Source organism: Mesocricetus auratus, unplaced genomic scaffold (genome assembly GCF_017639785.1).
Source record: "Mesocricetus auratus isolate SY011 unplaced genomic scaffold, BCM_Maur_2.0 Super-Scaffold_100011, whole genome shotgun sequence".
NCBI lineage: Eukaryota > Metazoa > Chordata > Mammalia > Rodentia > Cricetidae > Mesocricetus > Mesocricetus auratus.
Window position 1 is genome coordinate 81,718,349 of NW_024429195.1, and position 21,747 is coordinate 81,740,095.

Consider the following 21,747-nt stretch of genomic DNA (forward strand, 5'->3'; position numbering starts at 1 on the left):
GCCAGTACCATACTGGGAAGTACAATGTGAGGTTGGGATGGTGATATCTCCAGCAGTTCTTTTATCATTCAGGATGGTGTTAGCTATCCTGAGATTTGTGTGTGTGTGTGAGTGTGTGTTTCTATGTGAAAGGGAAAATTATCTTTTCAATTTCTATGAAGAATAGTATTTGAATTTTTGGGAGACTTCCATTGAGTCTGTGGATTGCATTTGGCGGAATGGCCATTTTTTGTTTTGTTTTTTGTTTGTTTGTTTTTTCACTAGACAGGGTTTCTCTGTATTGTTTTGGAGGCTATCGGTCCAACCCGGCCTTGAACTCACAGAGATCCGCCTGCCTCTGCCCCCCCGAGTGCTGGGATTAAAGGCATGTGCCACCACCGCCCGGCCTGGAATGGCCATTTTTAAATATTAATCCTACTGATCTTTGAGCATGGGAGATATTTCAATTGTCCAATTCTTCTTCAGTGTGCTTCTTCAGTGTCTTAAAGTCTCTATTGCATAAGTCTTTCACATGCTTGGTTAGAGTTAATCCCAAGGGTTTTGTTTTTTTAATGTGTGCTTGTTTTTGTTTTTTTTAAAGTTTTTTTTTGAGGCTACTATGAAAGGTGTTGTTTTTCTGATTTCCTTCTCAGTCTATTTGAAATTTGCACATAGGAAGGACACTAATGCATGTATGTGTTAATTTTTAATCCTGCTACTTTTCTTAACATGTTTATCCACTATAGAAATTTCTTAGTGGGTTTTTATGGTAATTTACGTATACAGTCATATTATCTGTAAATAAAGATACTTCAATTCTTTTCTTATTCATATTTCTTTAGTCTCCTTCACTTGTCTTACTGTTCTAGCTAAGACTTCAAGTAATATATTGGATAGGTATGGATAAAGTGGGCATCTTTGTCCTGTCCTTGATATTGGTGGAAATGCCTTCGGTTTCTCTGCATTTAGGTTGTTGTTGGCTGTGGGCTTTCTGTAAGTCACTTAGTTATGTTGATATGTGTCTTTTGTATCCTAAGTCTTCATGAAGGAGTGTTGGATTTTATCAAGGGTATTTTCTGCGTCTAATAGAGTGATCATGTGGTTTGACCTTTTAGTTTGTTTATGTGGATGCTTACATTGATTGACTTAGACAGGTTGAAGCATCACTGCATCTCTAGAATAATGCTAGCTTGATCACGATGGGTAATCTTTTTCATGTGTTCTTAAATTTGTTTTTTAAAAGTATTTTGTTGAGAATTTTTCCAGTTATTTTCATAAGGCATGTTGGTCTATAATTTTCTTTTTTGTTGAGTCTTTGTGTGGTTAAGTTACCAGGGTAATATTGGATTTCTGAAAAGAATTATGCTATATTCCTTCAGTTTCTATTTTTTGGAATAATTTGAAGATTAATAGAGGTAATTCTTCTTTAAGGTCTGGTAGGATTCTATGTTGATAGATCTGTATCTATCACCATGCACAAAACTTAACTCCAAATGAATGAAAGATCTCAACATAAATCCAGCCAAACTGAACCTCTTTGAAGAGAAAGTGGGAATACCCTTGAACGAAGTGGGATAAGAGGTCCAGACCCTTTCTCCAGTAAGAGAAGACCATGTGGAAATACTCAGATTAGCAGTTATGGTTAAAAATTAAGTCAGAGCTAGCCAACAAGAAACCATACGAAATAGCCAACCGCTTCATAAGTATTACTGCGCCCTGCATGTTCATTTGGGAGTGACATGGTTCTGGGACCAGGTTGTCGGGAAGAATGTCATTACAGTATGGGTTAATATCAGCATTTTTTATTCTATTCCATTGGTCTACCTGTCTATTTTTGTGCCAATACCAAGCTGTTTTCATTAGTATAGCTCTACAATAGAGCTTGAAATATGAGATGGTGATGCCTCCGGGGTTGTTTTGGCTACCCTGGGTATTTTGTTGAGTTGAGTACCAACTCTTTGTTGCATTGATTCCTTGTATCATTTTCTTTGTTTCTACTTTATTGATTTCAGCCCACAATTTGATTATTTCCTGGCATCCACTCCTCCAGGGTGAGTTTGCTTTCTTTTATTTTATAGCTTTCTGTTGTGCTGTTAGCCTCTAGTGTGACTATTCTCCAGATTTTTTCATGTGGGCACCTTGTGCTATGAACACTCCTTTAAAAGTGTCCCATAGGTTGGGTATGTCATGTCTTTATTCTTATTGAGTTCCATTAAGTCTTTAATTTTTCATTTCATTTCTTTCTTTACTCAGGAATGGTGCAATTGCTCATTATTCAATATCCATGTGTTTATAGGATTTCTGCAATGTGTGTTGTTGTTGAATTCAAATTTCAAAGCATGGTGGTTCGATAAAATACAGGGGGTTATTCCAATTTTTTTTTACATGTTGATGTTTGCTATGTGATGGATTTTAGAGAAGGTTCCCTGTCATGCTGAGAAGAAGGCATATTGTTTTGTGTTTGGATTGAATGTTCTATAGATGTCTGTTAAACCCATTCGAGTCATAACTTTTGTTAGTTCCTTTGTTTTTTTGTTAAGTTTCTGTCTGGAAGTCCTGTCTAGTAGTGAGAGTGGGGTGTTGACATCTCCCACTAAAAGTGTGTGAGGATTTATGTGTGATTTGTGTTTTAGTAATGTTTCTTTTACAAAGTTGCATGCCTTTGTACTTGGGGCATATATGTTTAGAATGGAGACTTCATCTTGATGGATTTTTCCAGTGATGTATATGAAATGTCCTTTGTCATCTCTTTTGATTGATTTTAGTTTGAAGTCTAATTTGTTAGATGTTAAGTTTGCTACACATGTTTGTTTCTTGGGTCCATTTGGTTGGAAAATCTTTTCCCAACCCTTAACTCTGAGGTAATATCGGTCTTTGTAGTTGAGATGTGTTTCTTGTATGCAGCAGAAGGATGGATTCTGTCTTTGTATCCATTCTGGTAGCCTGTGTCTTTTTTATAAGCAAGTCAAGACCATTAATATTGAGGGATATTAATGACCATTGTTTGTTAATTCTTGTTTGCTTTGGATTTGAGGTGGCAGTGATACTGAGTGTGGATTTCCCCCTTTTTTTTATTTTGGCTGTTGGCAAATTGGGATGATCTAGTGCCTATGTTTTTATGAGTGTAGTTAACTTCCTTGCGTTGGAGTTTTCCTTCTTCATTCAATTCTAAAAATTTTTAATTTCCAGCCGAGCGTTGGTGGCACATGCTTTTAGTTCCAGCACTCGGGTGTCAGAGGTAGGCAGATCTCTGTGAGTTTGAGGCCAGACTGGTTTACAAGAGGTAGTTCCAGGACAGCCTCCAAAGCCACAGAGAAACCCTGTCTCAAAAATAAAGAAAAATTTTAATTTCCTTCTTCATTTCTGTCTTGACTCAATTTCCCTTAGTAGTTAGTTGTTCAGTTTCCATGTTTTTGTACACTTTCTGTTGTTTCTGCTGTTGTTGATATCTAGGTTTGGTCCATGGTGTCCAGATAAGATATAGAGTACTATTTCAGTTATCTTGTGTCTGTTGAAACTTCATGTGCAGTTATATGGTCAAAGCTCCATGAACTGCTGAGAAGAAAATATATTCTTGTATATTTGAGTGAAATATTACCTAGTTATCTACAAGGTACATGTAGTTTGGGGTATTATTTAAAACCATCATATCTCTGACTGGGTTTTGTCCAAACAACCTGCCTATTGAATAGAGTATATTGAAGTCACATTATTGCTGTGTTGGGGATCAGTGTGACTTTAGCTGTAGTACTTTTATGAATATGGGTGCCCTTGTGTTCGGTGCATAAATGCTTAGAATTGTAGGGTCCTCTTGGAAGATTTTTCATTTGATGAGTGTGTATGTTTTGGTTTCAGATTTTTGTGGTGTTGTGCGTGTGTGTGCTTTTCTGAGAGAGAGAGAGGACTTGCATTGGGAGGAAGGTGTGGGTATTGACACACTCCTAGCCAGTGAGGCTGTCTCTGCAGATTGAAGGAAATGCCAAAGACATGGTTTGTTGAGAATATTAGTTTAGGCTGTGTTACATTTGTTTATTCTCTGGAATACTTGTTTAATGATTATGTTGCTTTGCTTGCCTAAATCACCTGATTGGTCTAATAAAGAGCTGAATGGCCAATAATTAGGCAAGAGAAAGGATACGCGGGGCTGGCAGACAGAAAGAATAAATTGGAGGAGTAATCTGGGAAGAGAGATTAAGGGTCAAAATAAGAGGACAGGAGAACCCCAGGGGTCAGTCACCCAACTGCACAGCAAACCATGCATTAATAAGGAAAGGAAGATATATAGAATAGAAAAAGATAAAAGTGTAGTTGCAAAATGTAGATGGTATAAAGGTTAGGAAAAGCTGGCTAGAAATAAGCTGAGATAAGGCTGTGCATTCATGCTGGGCATTGGTAGCACATGCCTTTAATCCCAGCACTGGGGACGCTGAGACCAGCCAACCTGGTCTACCGAGAGACTTTCAGGACAGCCGCCAAAGCAATACAGAGAAACCTTGTCTTGAAACCCTCCCCACCAAAAAAAGACTATGCATTCTTAAGTATCAGTAAGTCGTTATGCATTTATTTGGGAGGTGCATGGTGTCCCCCAAAAAGCAAGAATTAAAAAAAAAGTATAGCGATCATTTCTGAAACACAAAATCTTAGCAGTATAGAGAAGATAGGAGTTTGGTAAGGAAGGCATGGACATGTATGGTGCACTGCAATTACTCTTGTAGTCACTACAGCATCTTAGCTAGAATTATTCAAGGCTGTCAATGAGGATGTCAACTAGAAAATGATGTGTTCAGGCAGTGTTTATAATATTACCAATGCATCTGGCTGCTGTTCTTGTCATTGTATGGCGAGAACATATCGAGGCTTGGCTAGTCGAAGGGAAGTTTCTCTTCATGCTAAACATCATGTGACAACTTGGCTTTGAATGACTTTGAATCTGAGCATTTCTAGAAAATATGCAAGCCTTGTTTACCTCTCAATGTGCCCCTATGATCAGAGAATCACTCAGTGAGGGGCACCAGGCAGGTTGAAAGCAGTGGAGAAAGACCTCCTATTTCTGTTAAGCAAGGACCTTACTATGGCTTCTTCCATAAACAGTGAATGTAATGAATGAAAATAAATACATTATCTACTCTTGGTTATGTGAGATACCAACACAAACCTCATGCTACCTGGATTCACTCATATGTAGTTGACTCTTCTTCCATTCAACAGATAACCACAGAACAATTCTGTTGTTTATGTCCATTTTCTTGAGAGCAAGCTTTGTGTGGGATGGGGGAGGTATTTACTTTGGAGTTGGTCATTCTTAGTAAAGTACACTGGCATTCATAATAACCCACCCTGTAGTCTTAGAATATATGAGCAGATTTGACTAGATAGCAGCTGTTGGATATCATTGCATGTATTGTATTATGAGTTCATTATGTGAGTTCTATGACACCATGCTGACAGATACTTAGATACATCATGCCTCAGGTCTGAATGCCAGTCCACTTTGAGAGTTTCTTCAGACTGTATGGTTATAAATTGTGGAGTGGTCCTGGAGCGATGGCTCAGCCATTAAAGGCTAGGCTCACAACCAAAAATAAATTGTGGAGTGATAATTATGTTGGAATTAGAGTATAATGGGGAATTGTTGTAACAGTCAAGGTATGTGATTACTAGTCATTGAGTATTCCTTCAATTAGACTAGCAAATATTTCTCAAAATATCTTCTTTTATAACTTCTGTATTGTTAGGGTTATGCCTTAGTATATATTGTATGTATTATATTCTCTATGAAAAATTTGACTTCATAATTTAACCTGTATGTATATGTGATATATATATACATATAATACAAATTCATATTCCTTCCCTCAAGCTTGTCCTTAGTAGATATACCTATATATATATATATACTGCAATGCTCTTTCATAAATATTATGTACAGCAAATACTTGTTTCTCTATATTGAAGTTATTCATCTCAGAAAACCAGAGTGACTCACAGTAGTAGAAATATTATGATAAATTTCACACTGTAATGTGATTGTTTTGTCCTGAATGCGTGATCACTATTTCAGCACATGAAGTAGAGACTGTGGTGATTTATAAAGACTGATGAACTAATTAGAGTGTTGATATCAATTTACAGTCACCAATGAGTGTAAAGAGTATGTATATGGTGAACAGAAAGAATTGTTTGAAATACTAATTTTGTTTCTGTGTATGTAGAACCACAGCTCTGAAGAGACGTGTTAACTCTTATTTCTGTTTTCATGTGTTATGCGATTCAGTTATCCTGACCTGCTTTCAGAAGTCTTTCACAAAGCCAAGCTATAGCTGTCTTCATGAATTGATCAAAACCTAAAGGTAGAGATGGTCACAGTTATGGAGAGCTGTTAATTAAGATTTTAGGTTTTCAATGGTCTTATATTTCTAGAAGTTTTAATTTGTAATGTTAATCTGTCAAAGAATCCGGTGTTCATTTCATTAAACAGGGCTTCAATGTCCATGGTAAAGCAGTTAGAATACTCTGGAAAACAATTTTTTTGGCATGGACATTGATTGATACATAGGACAATATAAACATCATTTTAAAATCTGAACTTCTTTTTAATAAAGGTTGGCAAATTTCAAATGTAGGCTCTTAGGACGAGCAACATATATCATTAGAAGAAGAGTGACCTAGGCATTTAAAATTTGTGGCATTAGATAGAAGGACATTTTAAAATAACTAGCCTGAGTATTGACACTGCTTAGATTACTGTCATTGAATCACTTAGCAACAGCCAAGATACATGTTTTTCTTTATTGGCTATGTGAATTCCCAGGGTGGAATCACACACACACACACACACACACACACACACACACACACACACACACACACACACACACTCAATGGTGAATGTACTCTTAGATGGAAAAGCCATGATGTGAACCCAGACATAATTGCCCACTATCCTGAATCTCTAAAATGTTACCTTACTCACCAAACAAGAAGCCCTGTCTTCTTTGTACATGTCAGGATATCTGCAAGTCCTAGGCTTTACCTGATTTATGACATGGAGTCCACACATGGTCCCTTAGCCCAGGACAGGTATTGCTACATCAGTGTCACATTTCATACTAATCATCATAAGGAAGTACCAGTCTCATCAGTTCACAGATTCTTAGGTTTGGGACACTCAGGTTTTCACACCTACCAAAGTGGTCAGAAGGCTGGGAGAGTGAAATTCTCCTGCCTGCACACATTAGCAAGCAGGAAAGAAAACAGCCCACAATATAGTACAGGTCAGAGACTGTATGCTAACCACTCCATTGACATTCGATGGTTGTGAACTGGAATTGAGCTAGACTTGGTTAGCTCCTTCCAGTAAAACCTGAAAAGCTTTAAGGCATTTAACAACATTGGCATGGGCACAAAAAAGGAACACAATTTGTGCTCTGTGTCCACTAAGAACCCCAGTCCCCTCCTGGATGTTGATCTGTACTATCTGACTTTCTGGACAATATAGGGTTTTGGTTTTTGGATATGGTGGGTTTTTTTTTTGCTTACTTGCTTGCTTGCTTACTTGTTTGAGACAGGGTCTCACTGTGTATACATGTTTCTCCCAGGACTATCTCTGTATATACCTTTCTGACCTGGAACTCACACAATTCCACCTGCCTCTGCCTACAGACTACTGTTATAAAAGGAGTTCACTACCACACCCAGTGGGACTATACCTCTAAAAATATGGTACACTCTATGCTTCAGGAGTTTTCTTCTCAGTGGTATTTGGTCCCCATATTTTCAGCATGACCACTCAGATACATATGCTCCGTAATGAACCACATAAGACTCAGTAACATCATGTCAAAAGTATTTTATATGGAGTGCAACTACACTTTCAGTACTTTGGTGTATTGTATTTAGATTAAGGGAAGCTAGTATGCTAATATGGACTGGAGGCTTTGGTCCAGTTCCCTCAGTGCATGCTTAGCATGTCCAGGCCCCAGAGTTTCTTAGTTCTGTTTAAAATGTACCCCAGATGGTTAAGTCCTATTAATCCTTGTCACTGAGAAGTGGAAGATGGAGAAACATGAGTTCAAAGTCATTGTTTGCTGTAGAGTAAATTTCAGGCTAGACTAGAATGGAGATCTTTTCTGAAAAACGAAAACATAACAGTATAGAGACAGTAGGTGTTTGGTGAGGAAGGCATGGACATGTATGGTGCACTGTCATTCCTCCTGTAGTCACTACAGCATCTTAGCTAGAATTAATCAAGGCCCTACAGATAGTCAATGAGGATGTCACCTAGAAAATGATGTGTTCAGGCACTGTTTATAATATTACCAATGCATCTGGCTGCTGTTTTTGTCAGTGTATGATGAGAACATATCGAGGCTTGGTTAGTTGAAGGGAAGTTTCTTTTCATGCTAACCATCATGTGACAATTTGGCTTTGAATGACTTTGAATCTGGATATTTGTAGAAAATATGCAAGTCTTGTTTACCTCTCAATGTGGTTGTCTTATCAGTGAATCACTCAGTGATCGGCACCAGGCAGGTAGAAGACACTGGAGGAAGACCTCATATTTCTGTTAAGCTTGGGCCCTCCTATGGCTTCTTACATAAACATTGAATGTAAAGAGTGAAAATAAATATATTCTCTACTCTTAGTTATGTGAGATACCAACACAAATGTCATGCTGCCTGGATTTACTCATATGTAGCCTACTCTTTTGCTGTTTAATAGATACCACAGAGCAACTCCATAGTGTATGTCTGTAGCACAATAAACAGAAGACCCAGAGACAGATATTGGGGTTCAAGCTTCAAGCTTATGATCAGAAAATCAAAGCACCCAGCCACTAACTCTTACCTCTACCTCAGACTGAGAGACTATTCTGGCTCCTCCAAAGCTCACACTGCAATCCCAGACTGCTATGCTCTCCTCAACATGGCTGGAGAATCCTGAGAGTGAGTCTGCTGTAGACTCTGCTTTTATTTTTTATATCATGCTGTCGTTGGGATTAAAGGCACGAGCTCTGGTACTCTTTTATACTGCTTTAATCTTGGGTGGCCTTGAATTCAGAGAGATATGTCTGCCTTTGTCTCTTGAGACCTAGGATTAAAGGCGTGTACAACCACTGTCTCATATCTGTCTTGATGCTAACTTTGCTTTCATATCTTCAGGCAAACTTTAATAAATAATAAATAACGTATTAGCAAATATGTCCATTACCTTGAGGGCAAACTTTCATGGTGCGTGTGTGTGTGTGTGTGGGGTGTATGTGTGTGTGTATTTATGTGTGTGTACATGTGTGTGTGTGTATGGATGGATGGATATATGAATGGATGAATATATGCTTTTATATCTATATTTTGGACTGATAAGACTCATAGTATATAGCATCCTAGCTAAGACCACAGAGAAATGAGGGAGTTTATGAATTGTGCTGTGTTTATGTGATTCTAAGAGAGATTTGGATGCTGCTAATCAGGTACAAAGTCAATGTAACACAGTAAAGTGTCTCTTCTCCAACAATGTCACACTGACATGAATTTATGAATTGCCTACATCATCAGTGTAATACATGATGAAGTATGCAGTGTACTCAGTGAATTTTGTGAAACACCACTGTGACTCCGATAACAGTGATTGAATATGATCATGAGGTAGAATGTACAAAAAAAGAATATTACTGGTTACCTCTGTTTTCCTGGAATGAAATTAACAAAACTGTTTGCTGTTAAACTTTACCAGTGTCCAATATCGTGGCTAGACACCACCAGAAGCATGCTACTATTGAAGAGATTGATGAAGGATCTTCCATAGAAAGGCCACAAAGTGACACAGAATGTACTGTTGAAAGACAATAATATCATTGGGAGATATATAGCAGTTGCAGGCAATTATTGTACAATGGGGGGTTGACAACCTTAGAATTATTTTCTACTTAGATAATGTTAATTTGCATAGTTCATCAGTTGAAACTCAACCACACAATTTAAGAATGAATTTTAATTTCATCTTTTTCAATCATTGAGCAACAAAAAGCATGACAAAGATGAACTCAATCTGTTAGTTTACTTACTGTAGGCCGGAATAGGTAAGCCAACCCATTGCTTTCTCCAACAAACTTTTAATGAGGATGAACAGAATATAAACAAATGTTACAGTCATTAAGTAACAATAAACATAGGAGAGGTGAACTCAATCTACTCTCTGTCATTGTCACTTCACCTGCTCCAGGCAGGAATAGATGAACCAACTATCTATTACTTTCTCCCAGAATCCTTTAACGTAGATGAACTGAGTGCAAGCATTCTCAAGATTAACATGGTAATTTTCAAAATTGGAAACAGGACAAAATTTTCAACAGACTACAGCATTTCTGCACTATCCCAAATGGAGTGGCTCTCTGGAGTAGTGTTTCATACCGTGCCCTTATGCAAAAGAACAGTACAGACAAGGAAATGGGACAAGGTTGCACTGCTTTTGTCTTCCAAAGGCATCATGGTAGTCTAGATATGTTGTCAGGCTTAAGTACTCTTTGCTTCTGGCTATGTCATTTGAAGGCAGACTTCTAACACTTAATGCTTTTCAGCATTTGTCACTACCAAATGTCCAATTGTGCTAAATAGCTCTCCATGGAATTAATGCCTACGGTACTTTACAGTTTGTGTGATGAAATACTATGATCAAAACATGCCAAAGATCATTTTGTCATGCTATCATGAGTGTGGTGCGCATATTTGCTGAGAATCCATAGATCCAGAAGTCTGAGGCACAAGTTCAATGCAACATGAGTCAGGCAAAGGAGGGCTTATGTTCTGCTCACCTTCTCATTATATAGTTGTGGCTATCAGGCCCACTGACAGTGAGACAGTTTACTTTCTCAGTTAACCCTGTCAATATAATGCTCTATTGCCATGGCCCAGAGGTCTGGCCCTTATCATCTTGGCATTTGTAATTAACCATCACTGGGCCCCCCAAAGGTAGTGAACAGTTTGGTGTTTCAAACTATGGTAAACCGAGTCTTTCTGGTGGAAGACCTCCTCCTCCTGTACACTCAAATGTATACATATCTAAAATTCTTACTAAGTTCTCCTAGTGGTGCAGAATAAGCAGATACTTTCCCTAGGTCCAGTGGGATGATGTAGTAGTGCCTAATTGTTCTTCTACTGACCATTTAGCCCCTCTTTAAAGGACATCCACAGACTGATAAACAAATAGTAGGTTACTCTAGTATGACCGCATTGCAACACTATCAATGTTCTGAAAAGTAAAGGCCCATGTGTGTCTTCAGCTTTTAGCAGTCTATGCTCCTTAACTGTAACTGGCATGCTGGGTGACTGAGTCAAGGCAGGTTACAGGCTGATTTCTCTCTTGGACACTTTGAATTAATGAAGGATGATGGGGGAATGGATCTGTACTCAGACCTATCATTAATGCTTTTAGAGGCATCCTTATTTCATCCTCCAAGATTAAGAGACTGAGTTTGTGAATCCATAGAATACTGCCCATATTCCTCAGATTAAAGGACATAGACATGAGGGGATTAGCTGTGTAGGCAATCATCGGATGTGTCTGTCCCTTGAGCTGTCGGTACTTGAGTCCCACCTGCTTGGCATGGTCTGACATTTCTCATCTTTCCTGGGGACATGAAATTTGATCTAAGTAGTCTCTGACCTCTCAGTGACTTCACTGCCATGTCCTCAGTAGGCTCACAAACCAGTTTCATCAGAAGTGTATGTGCTTCTATGGATTCTCTCATTCTGAGGTAGCTTTTGCTCCTTTTCATAGAGTATATCTGTATGTTGAATTCAGAGTTTCTACCTGATTCTGAAATGTGTGTGTCAGAGAAAGGTTTCCACTTATATCCCCCACCTTTCTGTCTCCCTTCCTATTACCCCTGCCCCATCCTTCTCAGCTACTTCTCTTTCATTATTACCATGTGTCTTGGTCTGGCATGCCATGGGGGCCTGTGTGATCTAATCAACCGGTTCCCCTATTGGTGGTCCCTGTATATTGGAAGACATTTGCCAGGCAGTGTGGACTAACTCCCAGACATGTTCTTCAGCCTCAGTCCTGGGTGTCCTAGACATTTCATCAATACCCAGATGGCTCACTCTCACATAGCTCATGAGTTTGAAACGATACCTAGGAGAGAACAGCAAAGAACCCTTCTTTGAATCTTGAAAGGCAGTTGGATCTCTAGAAAAGGTGGATCAGGTCCAATTACATGGACATAGGTAATTGTCTACTGGTGGCCAGCTGAGCCTGAAGAGAGTGACAATTACCCTGCACTCAAAATCATCTCAGGGAGTGGCTGCACTGTGTGATTTTTATCATCAGATACGATTTGTGGGGCCAGTGAGATGGCTCAGCATTAAAGGCACTTGTTGTACGACTGAGGACAAGAAATTGAACCTGAAAATGCATGGTGCCCTGAGACAGTCAGGCATAGAGGGTTTAAATCTGATGCATCCACAGGCAGGGTTGGACCTCCCAAACAAGCAATGTAAGAAGCAAGTTTGGGAAAGATGTATTTCGTTTTCACACCATACGTCACAGTCTTTTACAATGCTACAAATTCCCATTACTTAGAAAGACAAAAATCTGTCAGTGTTCTTCATTTCTTTCCATGTCACCTCTCGGCCTTAATTTCTCTTCTTGGAAATCCAGCAACATCCCAACCATATTGTTCATTTGGTGTATTAAAATATACTAAGATCATGAGCTTTTATTCATATCAAGCAAAAATCCAATATAGATAATACTAATTTCTGGGAATTGAGAGTCACATTCTTTGTCCCTAGTGTCTCCTGAAACTGCTAGCAGTGCAACTTCACCAAGGGTCCAGAAAGAGCCACCACAGAGGAAGGCGAATGTAAGACTGTTTTTCTCTCTCTAAGGCAGAAAGATCACATCAGCGGTCCCTAGTGTTTCAGAGGGTATCGCATTTGAATCACGAAAATGGCCTGAGGCATCATGGGCATTAGAGAGTTTATATAGTTGTTGGAGGAGGGAATGTAACTGTACCACCTTGGTCTTGATTCAAGACAGCATTCATCACAATGTGGCACAAGTTGTGTCCTGTTTTATGAGTGATTCCATCAAGGTGGGTGTCTCTAATGCACTCATGGGTCAATGGTCTAACAAACTGAATACTGAACGTCCTCAAGCTGGACACACTAAGCTTCCAACACATCAAACTTTGGGTCATATACTCATGCTATTTCCAAACCACAGGCCCTAGAAACAGAGAATATCCTAGAGAAAAATACAACTTTTCGTGGAATGTGATGCTGGATTTACAACCCTCTAGAATCCAGACAAGTGTACCTCAACTGCTTTTGACTCAGAAAAGTATGGAAGTTAAAATTTTTGTCACAAAGTACAAAATCCCAGATCTTCTGTGACATCATCAAATCTTGTACCCATTAATATAGTGTTTTCTTTACTGCTCTTCTCTGTTCTGGCTGCAATTACACTGTCAGCAGAAGAACAAATGGCTTTGTAGACATTGCTCAGCATGATCATGGCATTAAATATTTTCTTTCCTATTGAATGCAGGTGGTGTCTACAAAAGTCAGATACGGTATGTATTCTCGGATCACTTTCCTAAGACACATGTTAACTAGGAATTGTATGAGTACCAGTTGTATTTTCTGTTATGCACCACTGTTATCTAAGATACCTAATCACAGGAGAATTTTGGTTTTAGATTTTTTTTAGTGTTTTTAGGAAAGGGACCTATCAAGTATGAAATCATAAATATGTGTATGTTCCTTGTATTCAACAGCAATACTTTGATATTTTGAGGTATTGGGCTCCAGCTCTTGTCTCAATGTCCCCCTCCAAAAAATATCACTCCATTTACCCATTTAAATTTTCAGTGATAGATATGTAAATTGAAAATCAGAATACAAGTTAACTACAAAAATGTATTCAAATCTTATCTCAGTTATATAGAGTCAGTCATATGTTTGTGTGTTCATCCATAAATGAATACATCAGACATCAGAGATAGTGATGAGGTACCTTAACTTTGAATCTCAAGAGACACTACTTATCCACCAAAGCACAATAATCCTGTCAAAGAGTTCTGCCTTCTTGCATGTGCCTGCAATAAGGAAAATTAATAGGGATTCCACATGCCAAAATGACTGCTGTAGTGGTTAGAACTTCTAGGTAGTGCCATTCAGCTGCAACAGGCAGTCTATTCTTTGAAAGGCTAAGAATACACATCCCGGTTTTTAGATGACAGATTCTGAAATATAAATGAACGACATGGGAGAGTGTGGTGCATAGTTCCAAACTTGGTTTCTAGGTCATAATGCATTCCAGTATGTTCTGAAGAAAAACATAACAGATTGTACAACATCAGCATGGGCACAAGAGGGACACAATTTAGGGGCAATGTGCCCTGAGAACTGCAGTCGCCAACTGGAGCTTGATCTATACCATCTCATTTTTTGAGAATACAGTGTTTTCTTTTGCTTTGTTTTTGAGGCAGGGACTCACTGTGTGTCTATACTTGTACTAGAACACCCTATACATATACCACACTGGCCAGGAACTCACACAACTTCACCTGCCTCTGCCTATAGAGTGCTGTTCTAAAAGGAGTGCTCTCTATACCCAATGAGAATACATCTTTACAGGCAGGTACACACTATGCTCCAGAAATTTTTCTCCTCCCGAGTGTTTATTCACTAAGATTTGAATGTGAGCGATCATTAGGCACATGCATTCAGGAGGGAAACACAACCCTGTCACACTGACATGAATTTATGAGTTCCCTGCACCATGAATTTAATGCATGCTGGAGTATGCCGTATACTCAATAATCTCCCTAATCACCACTGTGACTCTGATGAAGGTGCCTGCAGAACAGTCATGAGATAGACTTAGAAAAACTGACTGGTTTTCTCTGTTTTCTGCTTTGAACCTGACATTTCTGACTCTGCCGTTAATGTACTCCCAGATTACAAATTGTGTAAAATCACCAATTGGAAAGACCCTTTTGTTCCTTGGTACACTAACAAACCTCAAGTGCAAGCTGGTACTTCCAAAAAAAAGACCAGGAACTGGAATGGAAGGTACTGTTGAAATGCAATAATTTCAATTGTTGTTATATGATAGTTGTGAATTGCATTATAAGAGTTGAAAATGATCAACTTAGCATTAATTTCCAATGTAGATAATGTTAATTGGCATTTCTCAGTCGAATTCAGCCAAAGAATTGAAGGAATTTTAAGTGTTGCAGTCATTAAGTAACAATAAACATAGGAGAGGTGAAGTCAATCTTCTGTCTGTCATTGTCACTTCACCTGCTGCAGGCAGGGATAGGTGAACCACCTCTCTCTTACTTTCTCCCAGAAGCCTTTAACATGGATGAACTGAGTGTCAACAGTCTCAAGATTGACACAGTAATTTTCAAAATTGTCAAGAGTTAGAACGAATTTGAATCAGACAACAGCATTTCTGCACTGTCCCAAGTGGAATGGCTCTCTGGAGTAGTGTGTCACACGCTGTCCTTATGGGAACGAACAGTACTGTCAAGGAAATGGGACAAGGTTGCATTGCTTTTCTCTTCCAAAGGCATCATGGTAGTCTAGTTGTGTTCTCAGGCTTAAGTACTCTTTGCTTCTGGCTCTGTCATTTGAAGGCAGACTTAACACTTTATGTTTTTCAGTATTTGTCACCACTCAATATCCAGTTGTGCTTAGTAGCACTCCATGGAATTTGTGCCAAAGTACTTTCCCAGTTTGTGCGCTGAAATACTATCACCAAAACATGCCAAAGACATTGTGTCCATTGTTCATGCTGTCATGAGTATGGTGTACATATTTGCTGAGAACCCATAGACCCAGGAGTCTGAGGCACAGGGCAACAAGAATACACCATAGAACTGTTCTCAGAAAAGCTTGCCTGGAAAGGCAGTTGAACTTCTAGTAAAAGCGGATCAGACCTTTACTACGTGGACATTGGTAATCATCTATTGCTGGCCAGCTGAGACTGAAGAGTGGCAATTACCCTGCACTCAAAATCATCTCAGGGACTGGATGCACTGTGTGATTTTTGTCATAAAATTGTTTTCTGGGGCCAGTGAGATGGCTCACCAGCAAAGGCACTTGCTGTAAGACTGAGGACAATAAATAGAACTTGGAAAATGCATGGTGGACTAAGAGAATCGGGCATAGAAGGTTCTGTTATACTCTCTGAACAGCCAACTGCTGAGTCTTCCAACCAGAATGAGAGTAAAAAGATAGTTTCAAAGATGTATTTCATCATTATATCATATAACAGATTCGTTTACAATGCTTTAGTTTCCCATTATCCATAAGGAAAAAATGTCTCTTTACTTTTCTCTTAATCTTCTTTCTGCCTTGTATTGCTTCCTCGAAGACTGTCCAGCTACCACCCAACAATATTGTTCAACAGGGTTAGTTGTATGTACCAAATAAATGCACTTTTGCCCACATTAAGAAAAGATTTCCTGTAAATTGAAATTCTGTGGGCTAAGAGTCACTTTCTTTGTCCCTAGTGTCTCCTGAACCTGGTAACATTGCAACTTCACCAAGGTTCCATCAAAAGCCTCCATTGAGGATGGTGAAGGTAAAACTTTTCCCTTCTCTAAGGCAGAAAGGTTATATCATTGGTCCCCTCATGTTTCAGTGGGTACCACATTTGAATCATGAAACTGGTCTGAGGCATCATGGGCATTAGAGAGTTTATTTAGTAGGAGGAGGGAATGTAACTGTACCAACTTGGTCTTGATTCAAGACAGCATTCATCACAATGTTGCACAACTTGTGTCCTGCTTTATGAGTGTTTCCATCGAGGTGGGTGCCTCTAGTTGACACTATAGGTTTAAAGATCTTCATGGTTTAAAGATGTGACCAACTGAACAATGAATGTCCTCTAGGTGGACACACTAATTTTCCAACACATCAAACATTGCGTCATATACTCAAGATATTTCCAAAGCACAGACCCTAGAAACAGAAAATATTTTAGAAAAAATACAAGTTTTCATGGATGGTATGTGATGTAGATTTTGTAACCCTCTAGGGCCAGACAAGTTTGCCTCATCTGCGTTTGAATCAGAAAAAGTATGAAAGATAGTAGTTTTTGTCACAAAGTACAGAGTCCCAGATCTTCTGTGACATCATCAAATAATGTACCCATTTATATAGTCTCCTCTTTACTCTTCTTCTCTGTCCTGATTGCAATTACACCATGTCATTGAACAAACCAAAGTCTTTGAAGACATTACTCAGCATGATCATGTCATTAAATATTGTCTTTCCTATTGATTTCAGATGACTCCTAGAAAATTCATATATGGTATGTAGTTTTTAATCACTTCTACGACACGATTTAAGTAGGAATTGTATAAATGCTGTATTTTGTATGATGCATCACTGTAATCTTTTTGTTTGTTTGTTTTATTTTGTTTTTCGAGACAGGGCTTCTCTGTATTGCTTTGGAGGCTGCCCTGGAACTCGCTCTGTAGTCCTAGCTGGTCTCAAACTCACAGAGATCCACCTGCCTCTGCCTCCCAAGTGCTGGGATTAAAGGCGTGTGCCACCAATGCCCAGTGCACCAATGTAATCTAAGATGCTGTTAATTAGAATTGTGGCTTTAATTGTATGTTTTCTTCTTTAAACAAAAAGTAGAAGAAACCATATACCAAGTAAAAACACATGGATATAACTTTGTTTATTTTGCTCACCAGTGAACCCTTTTGTTTAATTTTGTGTTATGCTCCAAGATGTGTCTAAACTTTTTTCCCCCAAAAAGCACACATGGCATTATTCCCAACCCGGTTTACCATGACATATATGTAACTTGAAAAATCAGAATACAGATTATCTAAAAAATGTGCCCAAACCTCATCACAGCCATGCTTTGTCAGGCATGTGGTTTTGTGCTTATCCCTATGAATAAAGCATAGTTCAGAAATATTGATGAAGCTCTTTTGCTGTGGATCTCGAGAGCCACTTTTATCGCATCAAACGCACAATAATCCCTACAGAAGACTTCCAGTTTCCAGCATCTGCCTGCAATAAGGCATACATACAGGGATCTCATATACAATCATGACTGTGTTGTCTAGGTATTGTCATTCAGCAGGCATAAGATAGTCAGTTTGAAAGAGAGAGAAGCACACATACCTCTTTTCAGGAGACGGAACCCCAAAATGAAACCCAGTACACTGAAATGTGGGGTGGATATGTCCCAAATGGATTTAGCATAGACATGACTCATTCTAATAATGTCTGGAGAAAAGTTTAAGTGGGTTGGAAATATTAGTATACACAAACAACAACACAATTAAGGCACAGTGTCAACTAAGAATTCTAGTCATCATTTGGATAGTGATCAGTGCTATCTCATTCTTTCAGGAATTAAGGGTATTGTTTTCTGTTTTGTGTTTTTGTTTTTGAAGCAGGGTCTCACTGTATATTGTGGCTGTACTAGCACTACCTGTATGTATAACTTTATGGCCTGGATATCATACAGCTCTACCTGTCTAAGCCCACAAGTGCTGTTATTGAAGGAATGCATTATACCACACCCACTCCCCATGGGACTACACCGTTAAAGGTTGTACAAACTCTATGCTTCAGGAGTTTTTCCTCTTAGTGATGGTCAGTCTCCATATTTCGAAGTTCACACTGAGAAGTTACATATTTTCTGCAGTGAATCAAGTGGCTCAGTATATTCTTTCAAGTGTATCCTGCATAATGTGTCTACTTTCAGTACTTTGTAATGTTGTCATTTGCATAAGGGAAGCTATATGCTAATATGGGCTGGAGCTTTGGCCCTGTTGCCTCAGTCCATGCTTTGTATGTTCAGACAGAGTTTCTTAGTGGTGCTTAAAATGTACCCAGGATGGTTCAATCCTGTTAATCCTTGTCCGTAAGAAGTGGAAGAAGGAGAAACATAAGTTCAAGGCCTTTCTTTAGTCAATAGTGAATTTCAGGCTAGACTAGACTAGATATCTTTTCTGAAAAAAAAAGAATAGAAAACATTACAATACAGAGATGGTAGGCACGAACAGGCATGGTGCACTCTTAGTACTCCTGTCCATGAGTAACCAACCCAAACTCAAGCTACCTGGGTTCACTCATAGATACTTGACTCTGCTGCCTGTAGCAGACACCACAGAACACTTCTGTGGTGTATATGTTTTTCCTTGAGGAAGTTGCATACATACTTGTATATTCATGTGTTTTGAACTGAGAAGTCTCATAGGGAGTCAAGTATATAGCATCCTAGTGAAACCCTCTCAGAAGGTAGGGAGGTATAACGTTTACTGTGTTCATGTGACTGTAAAAGAGATTTTGATGTTGCTTGTTAGGTACAACTCCAATGTAACATAGTCACGTTGCTGTTCTTTTTGCATTGTCAAGTTGACATGAAATTATGACTTAACTACAGCATACATGTAATGCATGCTGGAGAGTACAGTGCACTCAGTGAATTTCCTAAGGCACCACTGTGACTCTGAGGACAGTGTCTGGACAATGTTCATGATATATAGTGCACAAAACAACCATTTTTGATTTCCTCTGTTTTTTATGCCATGAAGCTGACATAACTGTCGCTGTTGTTAATGCATTCCCAGGTTCAGATACATTGAGACAAATGTGTTGGAGGTGCCCTGTTGTTCGTAAAGTTTTTAAACAACCTGAAATCCAAGCTTCAGCCTCCATAGAGGGATTACAAATTGAAATGGAAGGTACTGTTGTAATGTAACAATTTCATTGCATTGTTTCATAATTATATATCATACTGTATGATATTTGAAAAATCTATGAATGAATTAGCCGTATTCTCTTAAGTAGATACTACTATTAATTTGTTGTCTCTGTCATTGTCACTTCACCTGGTACAGGCAGGAATAGGTGGGCCATCATATTACTTTCTCCCAGAAACGTTTAATGTAGATGAACTGAGTGTAAACAGTCTCACGATTGACATGGTGTTTGTCAAAACTATCAAGAGTTAGGACAAAATTTGAAACAGATAACAGCATTTGTGAACTGTCCCAAGTGGAGTGGCTCCCTGGAGTAGTGTGTCACACCCTGTGCTTGTGGGAAAGAACAGCAGGGACAAGGAAATGGCAGGAGGTTTCTGTGCTTTTCTTCTTCCAAAGGCATCATGGTAGTCTTGTCAGGTTGTCAGGCTTACACATTCTTCTGGCTCTGACATTTGAAGGCAATCTTTTAACACTGGGATGCTTTTCAGCATTTATCACTCCCAAATATCCAATTGTGCTTAGTAGCTCTCCATGGAATTCATGCCTAGGGTACTTTCCCAGATGAAACACTATGGCCAAAACATGTCAAAGAAGGAGTGTTTGTCTTGCCATGTTGTCATGAGGGTGGTGTGCATATTTGATGAGAACCCATAGATCCAGGAGCCTGAGGCACAGGTCCAGGGCAACAAGAATAACGCAAAGGAGGGTTTATGCTCTGCTCACCTTCTCCTTATATAGTTGTGGATCTCATCCCCAGGAACAATACCACTGACAGTGGATGGTTTACTTCCTCAGTCAACCCTGTCAAGATAATGCCCTACTGCCATGACCCGGAGATCTGGCCCTTATCATCTTGACTTTTGAGATTAACTATTCCAGTTCCCCCAAAAGTTAGCAATCAGTTTGGGGTTTTAATCTATGATATACCCAGTCTTTCTGATGAAAGACCACTTCCTCTGTACACTCAAATACACATATAAATGAAGGTGTTATAAAATGGTCCTGGTGGTACAGAATAAACATTTACTTTTCCTGGGTCCCTTGGAACCTTTTTTAGAAGTCCCTTCTTGGTCATCTGTTGACCATTTTTCCTTCTTTAAAGGACATTCCTTTGGTAAACTGCTAAATACCTAGCAGGGTTCCCTAATCTGGCTTCATTGCGACACTAGCAATGTCCTGAAAATTAAGGATATAATTAATGTGTGTCTTTTGGTTCTTTTCACTATATACTCTTTTTTTTTACTTTATACAATTTATTTTTCTTTTTTTTTAAGTTTTCTTCTTCTTATTATTTTTTAATGATTTTTTTTATTTTATTCTTTTTTTAAATTTAGATAAGAAACAAGGTTGCTTCACAAGTCAGTTCCAGGTCCCTCTCCTTTTCCCTCCCCTCCTCCCGTGCCCTCCCCCCATCCCCCCCCATTATCCCCTCATTCCCCCAGGGAGGGTGAGGCCCTCCATGGGGGTGTCCATAGTCTGTCATTTCATATAGGGCAGGGCCTAGACCCTTCCCCAAGAGTTCAGGGTGAGAGTGCACCTCACATTGTTCTATGGGAGTCCAAAGTCCGTGTGTATACTTGGTATGGGTACTGATCTGCTGCCCAAGGCTCAATAGATTACCTAGGCCTCATCACTGACACCCAGATTCAGGGGGTCTTGATCAGTCCCATGCTGGATTCTCAGGCTGATGCCTGGGATTCAAGAGTTAACCTTTGTCTGGTCAGCTGTTTCTGGGGGTTAAACCAGCCCAGTCTTAATCCCTTTGATCATCAGTCCTCCCTCTCTGATACTGGCTTTCTTGAGTTCAGCTCAGTACTTAACCAGCCACTAAATGTAGTTTCTGTTTCCCAGACTCTCTGGCCATAGGATTGTAGGCTGGCACTCCCCAGATCTATGTCTAAAATCCATATATGAGAGAGTACATGCCATGTTTCTCTTTTTGTGACTGGGTTACCTCACTCAGGATGGTTTCTTCTAGTGTCATCCATTTGCCTGCGAATCTCATGATTCCATTATTT

At 39.1% G+C, this 21,747-nt stretch overlaps 1 protein-coding gene across 1 annotated transcript in view; it reads left to right on the forward strand.

Annotated features, from left to right (window-relative positions):
- Window positions 1-5,613: 5,613 nt before the first annotated feature.
- The window catches only part of LOC106022727, a 47,557-nt gene continuing 31,423 nt past the window's right edge, over window positions 5,614-21,747 (forward strand). Inside the window, exons 1-7 of the mRNA XM_040755166.1 lie at window positions 5,614-5,625; window positions 12,771-12,841; window positions 13,528-13,552; window positions 14,942-15,056; window positions 16,505-16,575; window positions 17,283-17,307; window positions 19,595-19,708. Of these exons, the coding sequence (XP_040611100.1) occupies window positions 12,840-12,841; window positions 13,528-13,552; window positions 14,942-15,056; window positions 16,505-16,575; window positions 17,283-17,307; window positions 19,595-19,708 (352 nt within the window). The 5' untranslated portion in view covers window positions 5,614-5,625; window positions 12,771-12,839. The remainder of the gene's footprint in view (window positions 5,626-12,770; window positions 12,842-13,527; window positions 13,553-14,941; window positions 15,057-16,504; window positions 16,576-17,282; window positions 17,308-19,594; window positions 19,709-21,747) is intronic.